The sequence below is a fragment of the Embiotoca jacksoni genome, unplaced genomic scaffold (genome assembly GCF_022577435.1).
Source record: "Embiotoca jacksoni isolate LCO1_2020_lvr unplaced genomic scaffold, fEmbJac1.0.p SCAF_8, whole genome shotgun sequence".
Taxonomy (NCBI): Eukaryota; Metazoa; Chordata; class Actinopteri; family Embiotocidae; genus Embiotoca; species Embiotoca jacksoni.
In genome coordinates, this window is record NW_027185436.1 from 19,279,448 (window position 1) to 19,293,097 (window position 13,650).

Genomic DNA, 13,650 nt, shown 5'->3' on the forward strand with positions numbered 1-13,650 from the left:
TTTGCCTACATGTAGGTAACTAATGCACACGCACTGACAGGCTGAGCACAGCTCGGGTTCCCTGTAACGTACCTGTCTGCCCAACTCTGAGCCCCTGAGGAATTCATCCACCGAGGCTCCTCTCCTCCTCGCATGAGGAGAGTCGTAGCCATCCTCCTCTTCATCAGAGTTGAGTGGATGCAAGGCATTACCTCGCTCACTGAAGATATTCCTCTTCTCAACCTGGAAAAAATAGACACGAACAACCAAGAAGAATGAAACAAAGTGATCACAATGGGTGAGATATTTACTTTTTCCCTTTTGTCATAATATAGTCCTACATGATTTTAATTCTGTAGTTTTAAGAGCCAATTTTAAACAGTGCTATCTTGCAACCTGATTTTCAGAAACAACTCATGTTACGGCATCAGATATTCCCAATAAAAAAAAAAAAAATCAAATTCCTTGACTCGGTCCTAAATTCTATTACATGCTCAGATAATGCTTCGTATTTAAATCCTCACTCACCCGGTTGCCCTCAGCAAACACTCTCTGGGCAGCTTCCCTGGCCATGGCCTTGGCGATAGTGTTGGTGATGGGGACTCCCTGAGGCTGCGGCAGGATCCTCTGAGGAGAGGGCGATCGGCGTGGCTGGAAGTGCGGCGGCTCCAGGTTGGGTCCGCGCATGGGAGGCAGCGGAGAGGGGGAGCGCTCCCATGGCTGGGCTGGCCGAATGCCCACCTCATGCTCTTTGGTTTCTGGCTCTCTGGCACTTACTAATGGTTTGGACTTGGGCATGGAGTGGCGCTGAAAATGAGTCTGAGAATGAGGAGGAGGGGGGTGGATGGGCTGCGAGTGCGGCTGTGCGTGGGGCAGCGTGTGGGGCTGGGCTTGAGACAGAGGCTGCACCTGGGGCTGAGGGTGATTCGGGGGGTATGTTGATGGGTAAGGAGGGTGGGTTTGTGAATGCACCGGATGGGACTGCGGGTGTGGCATAGAGTGGGGAGGTGCCATGGTTCTGTGGGAGAGGTGTGGAGAGCCCAAGAGGTTGTGTGGGATGACGGCCACAGGCGAGTCCTGTGACTCGCCTTGTGTTGATAACGTCCTTACAATGACTTCCCGGGCCTCCAGACACTGAATCCTGTTTAACTCCACGGTCACATAGTCTGCTGTGGGGTACAAGACCTCTGCTATCTGCATTCAGAAAGGAACCACAGAGTTCTTAACAAAGGGCAAAATGTCAGCATACACAAGCACTCACTCTGCATTCATACAAACATACATGTCTCCGATACCCTGGCTGCAGGAAAATACCTGTTTTATTCAACATTTAAAGTCACTTTATACCAGTCAAGGCAGACAGACTTGTATTCTTGTAGCTCTGGCTCTGATGGCTGACCATTCTTAACTATAGCACATACTTCACACCTGCACTACAATACTTGTTTGTAGCTCTTGCCAGCACACTTGCTTTTGTTTCTAATTTCATGCTTATGAGACAGAATTTGTTGGGGTAAATTTTGTGTCTTATTTCTTGTCCCTAGGGGCAGGATACCAGCATTTAATCATTTCTCCAGGAGATGGCAATAGAGCACCACTCACAGAGGTAACCTGTGTTGAAGAAGGCAAAGGCTACCTCCTCTAAGATCTGCACGTAAGACAAAAAAAAAAAAAAAGAAGTTTGTCACGTTTGGTACCTTTTGTCCCTTTGTGCACACGGCATAACCAATCACACTGGCCCCGTTGGAGGTTCCTGAAGGTGTCAGGGGCGGCGGCTTCCATTTGATCTGCAGGACCCCGGGAGTCTGACTACACTGGACCTGCACCTCCTGGGGAGGGAGAGGGGGCCCTGGGGAGCATAACACACACACTGGATAAGGAGAGAAAACAGAGACACCTCAGCAGCGGCTGAACCACTCCTACCTATTCCATCAACAATGAATGTGCTGACCTCAGTACGGTGGACTTCTTGCATTCAATATCCATTTCACTGAGGTATGAAATAAGGATATATTCATTCTAGGGGAACTGTAGAATATGTGTCAACTCTAAAGATTGCATAACAAGAACTGTATTAAAAATAATGTAAATTCAAATTATTCTGAAAGCATTTTTAAATTGACCAAACTGAACAGCTGGTATGTGCTAGAATTATAGACAGCCTAATATTAGCATCTATTACACCTCAATGTAGTAGTTTGTAGGATGATGTTGTTGTATTTATGTTCATCCCTGTGTAGGTTCATGATATGTATCCCATGGTTCATTCATATGCACATCGAGGGTCAGGTGCCACGTCGGTTGAAAAATCTGAAGTTTGCCAAAATACACCCATCAGCGTGTGTGCAGCAATATCCTGTTGCCAGATTCTTGCTGACAATTTTCTATGGAGCATCAGAAAAACACAGTTTGCTATTGCCACAATCTGTCGGCTATGCCTGCATACTAAACAACATGACCATCTGTCCAGTGCTGCTGCTCACCTGTGGTCACATGGTGAGCGAGTGTGCAGATGCGGTCAGCAATATGTCCGAGTCACGACGTGAAGCGGTGTGACCGTCCGAGAATCCACATCAGTGCAATCTAAATCACATTTCTACGCTGACTGTCAGCAGACAACACGCAGTCGTGGAACAGCAGCAGTGGCTGTTCAGAGATTTCATTTCCTCTTGTCATTTTTAAACTACATCTGACATAAACAACAAGCTCCTCTGAGAGCTGAAATCAGAGTTTAAATTAATAATTTAGTTGAGCCACTTTCATTAATACTGGACAAAAAACAGCAGAGACTGATTTCCAGGCAGTGAATTGGTGGCTGCTCTGTGTGACTAATATTAATAAAAATGTTGTATCGCTGAGGACTAATGAAGTCACTTGTTTGAGGACCACGTGCTGAGTGCGAAAGCCTAATATAGTGCTTCCAGACACTGTCCTCCATATTGACAACAGCTGTCTGCCACCAGTACTGAGACTATTTCAGACGCCTCTCATTAACATGTCCAATATATAGATCATTTAATGAACTCTCAGCATGCGGGCTCTTCAGCTGCCAACAGGAAATGTCAATCCAAACTTTAGTCTCATTCTCTCTCTGTCCTCCCCTCTTTCTTTTTCCTGACTTCCTAATTTCTTTATTATTTCTTGTTTGCCACTAACTTCTGAACTACTATCTATATAATGAGGGTGCTCTTCTTCTTTTCCATGTTAAATAATCACAATCCCATCTCTTGAGTGCTTCGTGAAATACATGGCAACATGTCTGAGCCACATTTAATCTGTGCCTACAATTGGCTAACCACACTGTGCCTCTACATTTACTCTCACAAAACAGTGGCATAAATGTAGTTAACCTTGGAGAAAAATCCCTCTTATTGCGTTCTCACTTTAAAAGACTTCCCGTGGCCAGACAGTCAGGCTGCGAGACCCAAGTTAGTGCTGGCAACAGTGAAGTAACAGCGAGCCTCCTGGGAGCAGAAATCCCAGAGATCTGTGCTCACTATTTACACTAATTTGGCTGCGAGAAACTCTTGTTTCCAGTGTTTGGCAGCTTTTTTCACAGAATGCTTCTTGAATGTTTTTTTTTTTTTCTACCAAGCATGTGTCTTATCGCAGTAGCACACACACAGATCCTTGAGGGCAATCTAAAAGTGGCTGGGGAGAAATGAAAAGGGCTAAGATGTTTGTCAGGTTGGTAAATGTAATGGGCTTAAAGCGTGTGGCTGAGTAAATAAATATAGACTGCTGTGTTGGATGTAAATCATCAGCTTTCATTGTGAAATAGATGACTTTGAAGCAGCACAGAGACGACAACAACTGAAAATTCCATTGGGGAGGGAAAGGAAAGCGAAATTTCCCATTTATCCTAAATACACATTTCAAACAAAACTCACAAAAATGATTGCGATTGCAAACACTGATAGAACTAAGACTCAGGTTCAGTCTGAGTGTTTCCTTTTCAACTTTGTTTCCAGACAAGGCAGGCAGTTGTATAAAGCTCTTATAAACCTACTATACACTATAACTGCCCAGCACCTATCAGCAGAAAAAAGTAGCGACTAGACAGTAAACAGAAATTGAAGCATTTTGCTGCTAAAAAAGCTGGATGCTTTTCTCAGGGCATTAAAAACAGTAAACAGGAGCTTAAAAGGGAGTGAATATCAGACTTTCATTTGCCAGGTGGGCAAACACGCTGCCAAATGAAAGCTAATGTTGCTGTGTGTCTGCTGGGTGTGGAAATAGTCAACATCCACTTCAACAACTCTCAACCGTGCCCAAGTGGCCAAAACTTGTATATTTAGCACAGCTGAACTTTACTACAGCAGGAACAGGACTTTAGGTTCAAAGTCACACCACCAAGGACTTTTGTGAGGCTGTTTTTTTTTTTTTTTCGGTAGGGCGGACTTACCAACCAACCAACGCTGCCATCCCTCGAGCCATGCTAGAATTACTTAAAACATCCCAGTAGGTACAACCATGGCCAAACAACCATACACATGGAGAAGAGAGTCCCTGCATTAACTGTGGTTTACAGATCCGATGAATGTGCTAATGTGAGTAATGGTTTAGAGGCTAACCTGCATGCTGAGTGCAGAACTCCACAGAGATTTCCCTCTTGTCCCTTTGATCCATCGGAAGCTGCCAAGGCACCTGATGTGGCTGCGCGACAACCTTCACCTTGTAAACTGTCATCGGCTTCAAGTTGAAAAACTTGTACTTGTAGCCCCCAGCCTTGACCATGTCATACTCTGCACCGTTGAGGAAGATGGTGTGACTATAGTTGCTGTTACTGGGCATCCAAGAGAGCTCAGCAGAGACCTGCGTGATGCCGTCCACCCGCAGGTAGTAAGGTGCCACCACCACATCCTTCCCCACCAGAAGAGTGCAGCGGAGTTCGTCCGACGGGCCCCGTTCAGTGATGCTCTGCACGGAGATACGGTAGGTGTTTGTGGCTAGATTGAGCTTTTCAATAAGAGACTTTGTCCTGCCCCCGTAGGGGACACTCATGCGAACCTCCTTATCCACCAAGACATTGTAGCCACTGATGGAGCCCCAGCCCGGTGGGACTACAGGAGGATCCCAGCCGATAATCACACTCTTGGCCAGTTGTTTAATCAGGTTGATGCGGCGGGGATAAGGCACAATGTCTTCACCGACTTCGTCAATGTTGACATCCAAGGTTCCTGTCCCGTTGCTGGAGGAGCCCAGAAGGTCCATGCCCAAGCTGCTGGTGCTTAAACAGTCTAGTTTGCTGTCAGACAGCAGGCTGCTTATGCCCGTTCCCGTTCCTGTGCCGACCCCCAGTCTCTTAGGCCCCAGGCTACTGTGGTTGAGGTAGCCAGGTTCTTTAGCCACTGTGTCCCTGTGCTGGACAGAGGGTGTCTCCTCATCTTGAACAAAATCCACAAAATTGGAAGGGACGAGTCCCCGCTGTCCATCCAGCAGCTCTCCTGAGAGACAAAAAGGAGATAGCTGGTACTGTGATGATGTCATGAAATACAAAAGATTAAACAATGTAAATAAAAATAGGCCGGACCTTCGTAAAAGCCATCCTCATCCATTGTTCCGTAAACATAGAGGTACTTCCCTGACACCAGGGGGAGCTCTGCCTCAGGATGCTCATTGGGCCCATCATAAGGATTGTAACTACAGTGAAAAACAAATGAACAGTTAACTGCCAAAGTATTGCAGTACACATAGTTTTTTTTTTTTTTTACAATAACTCTGCACCTGTTCTGTCAAACTCTGCTGCAAATCTAATGTATTTCAAGGAAAAACAATTTGCTGCTTTGAAAATATGAAGTTTGTTTTTATTCTATTTTTTATTTTGCTTTTTACAAATATGAAAAAGCAGTGGGCAGTGTTGGTTGGAGGCTCCGGCCCTTTTTCACACATCTGTGTGCTGAGGATTCCAATTATTTTTTGTGCTGACAGGTAATTTTCTGTAGCGATAGAAACACTGAATCATCTTTAGGACCACAGCCTAAAGCTCTGCAAGAGAAAGCAAATTTTCTCAGCAAATAATCTCAGTGATATTTGTCCACCACTTGTCTACACTGAGCAAACAGTTCGGTTCACTGTAAAGGATTTTTGACCACCTCTTTTTATAATTATCACGCTTTCCAAGTATTTCACTTTGGGTTTGAAGGTTTCGCTAATAAAAAGCACAAAGCTGTTACCGCTGACTGAACACTGCAAATGCACTGAAACCAAGAAAAATGTTACCAAAGTTAAAACGCTATTTGGACTTGGAAGAACTTAACAGTTTAATTTGGCACTAAAACAATAACAATTCTAAATAGCAGGTGAATAAGTAAGTGTGTGTTGTGTATACATACCTATAACGAGCAATACACAGACGAACCTTCCCTGTGAACCGTGGTTTGGACCTGGTAGTTGATCTGAGCTCTTTGTCCATCTGCAGAGGGAAAACACACAAGTAATCCTGTTTTTAACGTCAAATGCTCCTTTTTCATCTCGTATTGAGAAAACCAGAGTGGCAAGCTTTTAAAGTTGAAATCATTTCACATTAGAAGAAACAAGCAAACCCATTTGAACATTTCACATGAAAATACCAGGAGGTTCAGTGACAAAATTACTGGCTCTTTCTATCCTGTTGCCTGTGCTCTGTAATTTCTTTGAATCCGTTTCTTTGAATCTGTTATCCGCCAAATAATTATATTTCTCAAAGGAATAAACATGATATTCTTTTTGGTTAAATGTTTAACCTCGTGTGCCCCAAATATATTTTTGTCTGGTTGCCTGAGTAAACTGGGAGCCTCCCGGATCCCTGCTGTGTGGCTTTTCTCTTGTTCAGCCCAAACACATTATTCAGATTAAAATGAGACAGCATTTTCCCAAAATTGTTACAACATGCTGTCTATAGTAAAGGATAACAGTGATGCAATGGGTTTAATGTTAATGAGTTCAGCTCATCTAACGATGTTTCACAAACACTCTTAAAGCAACAATATGTAACTTATTGAGAATGGCACCTCTTTCATTCCATCTCAATGCCCCAAACGCCTGTTCTGGCACTATGTAAAAAGCTACGTCACACGTTAGCATGGCACTGAGAGCCATGTCTACATGGTGCTGGCTGTTCTTCATACAGACATCGTGGCAGAGATGGAGAAACCAGAGGGTAAATCCCAGACGGGCGTTTGGTAGTTGGTGAGTGCTTTTGCCAAATAAAAGGCTGCAAGGCAGATGCCGAGCTGGCCTTCTTGCTGTTCTAGTAAATAATATCATCTGGCTTGCTATTTCTTCTGTTGTTGCACTTGCTTGGTGTTTGTCTTTGTTAGCAAAGTTGTTGACTCGAGTTTTTGATCATAAGCCAGGTCAGCCCATTTCGACAGAGCTACCTAGACATCTCGAGGTGACGCTGACAAACTTGTTAGATAACCCAACCCAGACGTAGGTACAGGTAATAAGTGGTCTTGCATCAGTTGCTGTCCAGCTGCGTTGGTTAGCTTGCCACGTTTGCATTGCTTCAGGTGTGGAAAGCCAACTTTTCTAAGATGAATTCAGTTTACTAGCTGTTCTTTGTCCGTGAGCATCCTCTGTATTCTGACTTGATATTAATTCTGACTTGATATGAGTGTACAGTGATAACCAGGACGATTTCTGGTTTGTACTGAAATTATGATTTCGTGTGACAGCCCCTTGTGCCCTCAGAAGCCACTGTTTCTGTAGCTCAACAAAAGTAAATATTGTTGCTTTAAGTTTGGTTTTGTCACTTGCTGTTGGTGGAAGTCCACACACCTGCCAAAGAGAAATTCATCTGCGTAAACAGGGTGGAACAAGGCATCTAAATTACTGAGGATTCGTCTCTGTTGATATTCCTAGGCTGTCATTTAAGATGTTTTGAAAGTTTTGCCTTGTGCAGCATGAAGTTGATTAGATGCCATTTGTTTGAGATGTACGAGATGGATCAGATTTTGATCCGATCCAGGAGCTATATGAGACACAAACACTCAGATACCTCAGAGAGGAAACCCCGTGCTGGGCTGCTGGCTCGACTGCGAGTGAGGAATGTTGGCTTGACGGAGAGAAGCTCGGGCTTGTCTCCACTGATCTGGAGAGGTCGAATGAACTCGGATATCAAAGATCTGCTTGTCGGAGCCTCATTGCCTGTGGAGCAAAAATAATGTCTCTCATTAGATCCTCACATCACAAAACAGTAGAACTATTATCAAAGTGCAAACCATAAATAGTATTCATATCCTCATATTGCATTCGTATTTTCATGCCTAACCACATGCTGCACAATACTGCAAATATGGTAGTTTTTTTTTTTATCAGCTTACTGTCATTTAAAAGATTGTACTATTTGAAAAAATATGATTTTACTATCTTTTTGTTAATCAGATATAATTTACATGGACATTTCACTGTAATATATTTTTCTTTTTCCAGTCACTTTAATATAGTTAAATAGCAAGAGTTGAACAATACGTAGTACTGTAATTAGTGAGTTGTTCGCGTATTCATCAAAATAAGTCAAATACAAACCGAACAAGGTTTGCAAGCTGAAGGATATTTCTCACTGTTATTGAATACATAATTAACAGCGTTTACAGCTGATCAAGTCAGAAGCCTCTCGGACTTCATGTTTCAGATGTAATTCTTTCAACCTCATCGTGAGAGACTGAGTCCTCTCTGAATATGTACAATGTGAAGTTCCTACCAGCAGCTCTCACATGAACGAAATGATCAAGTGTACAGCGCTTCAGTAACAGGAAGCTGCATCAAGCCAAATTAACGTGGTGGCTTCTTATTCATTACTTTTAGGCGTAAGTGAAAGCTCAGTCTTTTAAACACTTGGGACGTATCATCATAGCTATTTCCTTTGCTAAAATTATTTTGTGCCTAAATGCTAATATGTGACCTGCAAGACATGAGTAAATACATACCTTTCCCTATGGGGGCAGCCAGTCCATTAAGGAGCTGTGACAGGGATTTGTTGGGAGACCCCGGAGATTCACATACAGTTAGAGGTTCAGTGCTGAGGATGTCAAACTTCCCAGCCTGGAGCCGGAACTTCTCCAGCTCTTTTGACAGGAGGTTGAACTGCTCACTCTGACTCCGGCATTTTTCCTCCAGCTCACGCACTTTGGCCTGATAACGGTGCGGGAGGAGAGTCATCGAGAGAGGAGTGAGAGAGAGAAAGAGAAGGACAAACAGAAAGATAAACAGATGGGCAGAATGGGAAAGGGAGGGACAGGACGGGACAAAGAGAGAAGCAACAGAAGAAAAATAAAGACACCACAGGATAAACTTACAGAAACAGTAGAGTATACACATGTACAGTAGGTACGTATATGACGCTATACGTCGACACAAATAGAAAATAGAATGACATTAACAGGGAGACTAATAACATGGATCAGTCATTACGGAGAAAAACTCCCTTAAAATGACTTTTTTAAACTTCTACTGAACAAATCACATGCACAAATACAGTACAGTTAAAACTGATAGTGAAATTTTATAAAATGTAGGTAGCTGATACTCTATATTTTTCCTTATTGTCAAGTAATACCTTGAAAAAACCAAAACCAACAATAATTTAACGCTACAAATGAGTCCTGTCTGTGTAGTGAAAGCCTGACATAGATCCTAAAATATTAAACTAAAAAAAATAGTATAAGCACATTTCTGCAGAGGGTAACATGTTTCTTACAACATGTGCAGTGTAGTTTATTTTAAGTCAATCCCACACACTGTACACCATCCTGCTGCTGAAAATACTCACTGGAGCCCCAATTCTGTATAAACCTGCAGCTGAAAATAGTCCCCAGCAAGTCACTGATTTTCTTCTGTTTGAGACATGTTTGCTGCAAATGCAAATGTAAATGCGTGACTTCACAGTTGTTTTGAAACATCACTGTGAATGAATGGACTTGGGGCTGAGAGCCACAGACAAGGTGTGTTACATTGCTGGCACGGGTCTTTTCATGGGATGTTAACAATAACAAAAATATTAACAAATAACGGCATCCACACACTTTAAGAGCAGGTAACGTCATTGCACAAACTCACACTTACAAACTGAACATAACTGTTTGGGCAGGTATAATGGAAATTCCAGGTGCTAGAGCATGATTTCGCAAGTTGAATGATGCAATGCCTCAGCAATCACCACTCAGTGGGAACAATCTGAAGCAGAGATGTTCTGAAAGACACTGAAGCTCCCGTGGAATTTTATAGCACTGCCCAACATGCAGCAACGCCTGCCGCTTCACTACTTTGTGTGCTGTTTTGTTTAAACACCGAGTCCATTTCATGCAGACAGGTTGCTGCTGAATATAACATGCTGCTAGCAAACTGACGACAAAGGAATTCCTGCATTAGAATTAGTAAATTAAAACATATTAGTTTGAATGGCGTCACACAGGTCTCAGCTGCATGGCAAGTTTTTAAAACACATGCTGGATAACATACATGCAATGCTGCAAAGTAAAAGGATCACATTCATCACTGAGTGGTGATGTATCCTTCGATAACAATGCAGTCCTTAACACTCAGAAAGCTAATACTTACTGTATGTTTCAATGTAATTTCTAATATTTACGTACTAAAAAACTGAAAAAGATCTCAAATACATGAAGCCTTCCAAAGACTTTTTATTGTAATATTTTACTAATTCAATATATCTTTTGCTTTCATTTATTGCAGTCTGATGTTTCGAACATGCTTTTAACCCATGTTTGGTCTCGTAAAGTGAAATTTGCACACCTCAAAAGTGTTGATGGGCTTTGATTTTGTTGAATTGAGGTTGCCGCATGAGGCCCCAGGAATTCATATTTAATTAAAGTGGATCCATATTCTGTAACTTGATGAGTCCTTTCATCAATTGTTAAGTGAGAGTTGCTGAATTTTTCTTTATGATCAAGTCTGAAAGACCTCTAGCTTATGCTGTCAGTCATGTTCCAGCCTTTCAAAAAGTCCTCTGCTTGTGAGCCTGCTTTGATGGGAATTGTGAAACTGAGCTTAGTTGGTAGTAGAGCCAGACAAAGACAGGGCTCTGAAGCAGGTCTGAATTGTTCTGAAAACTAAAAAGCGATGACCACACATTAAATTAGCTCATAACTGATGTATGCTTTGTGTTTCCATTTGGCCAGATATATCATCATGTTTAGCGTCAATTCAAGGATGATATCATGCGGAATTATTGGTTTGCAGAGCGTTATATCACCTCCTGGGCCAAAAGTAAATATGGGGGTGTATGTATGCGATTGACTCTACTGGCAGCAGCGTAACAAATATCAAGTAAATAAATAAAAGCAATTCTGAAATACCTGCATGCTGTCCAAGTGGTTCTGTATAAGCATAAACACACATCCATTCAATGACAAGAGATGTAGGAAAGAAATAAAGCACAATTACACGTGATCACTCATACACATCTTGAAAGTACAGCACTCTTGAAATTACAATCTTTTACACACACACACACACACACACACACACACACACACACACACACACACACACACACACACACACACACACACCTCATTACCATGCTAATCTAAAGATGAAATAACACATTGTGACATTTTGTTAAGGATGTATTCACCTGAAAAAAGCTATTTACAGAGCTCTGAAGTTTAAATGTGCATTTCAAAACAAATTCAAGAAGAAAAAAAAAATCTACATTCTCAACCAAGATTCAGATTTAAAAATAAGAGGATAAAAAAAAAAGAAAAAAAAAAAAAAGCATAAAGATTCGAGGAAGTGAGGTATACACATGCCTAAATCAGGGCTGATTGGTCCCTTATCGAGCAGCAACCACCAAAACACACATTCAACACCCCCAACCCCTCCCACAGTCCAGACGCTCACCTCTAACAGATGGACAGCGCCTTCATGTTCCTTTTTAGCCTCAACCTGAGCCTGGGAAACACAGGGTGCAGTTCACTTATATTGCAGTTTATAGTGCAGTTTAGTTTCAGTTTGAAGCACCACTGAAAGGCCGTAACAAGCAAAATGGAGAGACCTTTTGTGTCAGTGATGCCAATGGTGAAAATGGTTAAAAAGAAAATCGCCCATCTCTGCGCACGACGTGAGACTACACTAAAACCTGACACTTATCAGCAGTTTATTTACTCACATTTTATTTTTACTGACAGAAATCAATAGTTTTTTTTAACCAAAAGCAGCTCAACACATTGTAGCTTTTCTTTTACGATTTTCACCTTTTATATTTTATGTGTTTTTAAACTAGTTGTCATAACAGTGTCGGCAACATGAAACAATTACGAGCATGCAAGAAAATTCATAAAATAAAGGAGGCATTTATAGGTTTAAAAACAATTGCCTGAGACTCTCTAAATCCTGGGTGTTAAACTACAAGCCTGAGGTCAGTTGCAGACAGAGAAGAATTTCTTTATGTTTACCATTTTGGTTTTCCCCAATAGAGAAATACATTTTTTTTTCGAAAGAGGCTCTTTCACCAGCTGCCACACGAGCTACAAAGTGGTGCTTGATTTACATATGACATGTTGTGTTTTGTTGACATGTTATGCGGTTTAGGTTCAGCAATACATGAACAACAGCTAAAAGAAGGGCAGAACAGACGGTTTCAAGTCAAACATTTTTGTTGAATGCAACTGCTTCCTCAAGCATAGAGTAGAACAAACTGGCCACTGGGCTTTTGGTCATTTCAGTTTGAGAGCCCTCATCTACTTAAACTGTCTTAAATCAGACATAAACTAGATGTAGTTGTAATACAAATATGTTACAATAATTGTTCTGGCCATGATTTTTTTCTTCATATGACAGTTACCTATTGTAAATGGTCATTCTATCACTGAACACCTTGCCGGGGAGGATGTTTGAATGATTGTTTAGGCTACATCTAAGAAGAGTAGCCTAGACGAAGGCTCTACGCAAGCAAACATTTAAAATTATGTTTCAATAAGAAACTAAGGGCAGCTGGTACATTCAAGAGGAATGAGGTTTACATATTACAGAAGAATGGGACTGTTTAGAAAAAGCATAATACACATCATTTTTCTTCTGGGAACTACAAACATCTGTAGAGAAAAACAAGTGTTCCACATGAATATGACAGCATCTGTGGACTTTACAGTTTCATAAATCTACTTTGCAGGCAATTAATTTAGAAGAATACAGAGAGCAGCCAGTGTCTGAGGGAAGATAAGGCAGTAATGAGCTTCTGTTAATGAGAGAAAAAAGCTGAGAACCACTGCCTGTGAAAGGCTGACTGTGAAGTCAGAACACTGCAGCAACAGCAACACTGGGGTACACACACAGTTTCTAGAGAAGACACTGGTGACAATTCCTATCACGTTCACACTATCAGCAATTTCAGCCATTGCTGGGTTTGCTTTGACATTACAGTCAGCTCCAGTGTACAGAAAAGGAAGCCCGACCATCAAATGGCCTGGCCCAGCATTTTTTTTTTTTTTTTTTTAAACCAAGCCTCTAAAAAGTGTCATATCTACTTTGGGTTTTGAATGTCTGATTTGCTCGCTTGTAACAAACAAGAGAAGTGCTCCTGAAATGTTGAACACTCAGGGTTTGGAGAGTGATAGACAGCTGAAGGATGGGGTTTGGAGGATGAAATGAGAGAGCTTAGAGTAGTGCCAGTGATGAAAATATTGAGAGGTGAGTTCTGTAGTCAGTGGATAACACTATGCTCTC

At 41.9% G+C, this 13,650-nt stretch overlaps 1 protein-coding gene across 12 annotated transcripts in view; it reads right to left on the reverse strand.

Annotated features, from left to right (window-relative positions):
• rimbp2b (RIMS binding protein 2b) overlaps positions 1-13,650 on the reverse strand; it is a 66,290-nt gene that overhangs the window by 14,706 nt on the left and 37,934 nt on the right. For 8 of the 12 annotated variants that reach the window (XM_069178149.1, XM_069178154.1, XM_069178158.1 and 5 more), the window contains 10 exons: positions 11,827-11,877; positions 11,280-11,300; positions 8,892-9,096; positions 7,961-8,109; positions 6,315-6,394; positions 5,513-5,622; positions 4,554-5,426; positions 1,677-1,849; positions 508-1,173; positions 73-222 (listed from right to left, as the gene is read on the reverse strand). In XM_069178149.1, the coding sequence (XP_069034250.1) occupies positions 73-222; positions 508-1,173; positions 1,677-1,849; positions 4,554-5,426; positions 5,513-5,622; positions 6,315-6,394; positions 7,961-8,109; positions 8,892-9,096; positions 11,280-11,300; positions 11,827-11,877 (2,478 nt within the window). The remainder of the gene's footprint in view (positions 1-72; positions 223-507; positions 1,174-1,676; positions 1,850-4,553; positions 5,427-5,512; positions 5,623-6,314; positions 6,395-7,960; positions 8,110-8,891; positions 9,097-11,279; positions 11,301-11,826; positions 11,878-13,650) is intronic. The other 4 variants (XM_069178159.1, XM_069178155.1, XM_069178160.1 and 1 more) reach the window with 1 other exon arrangement.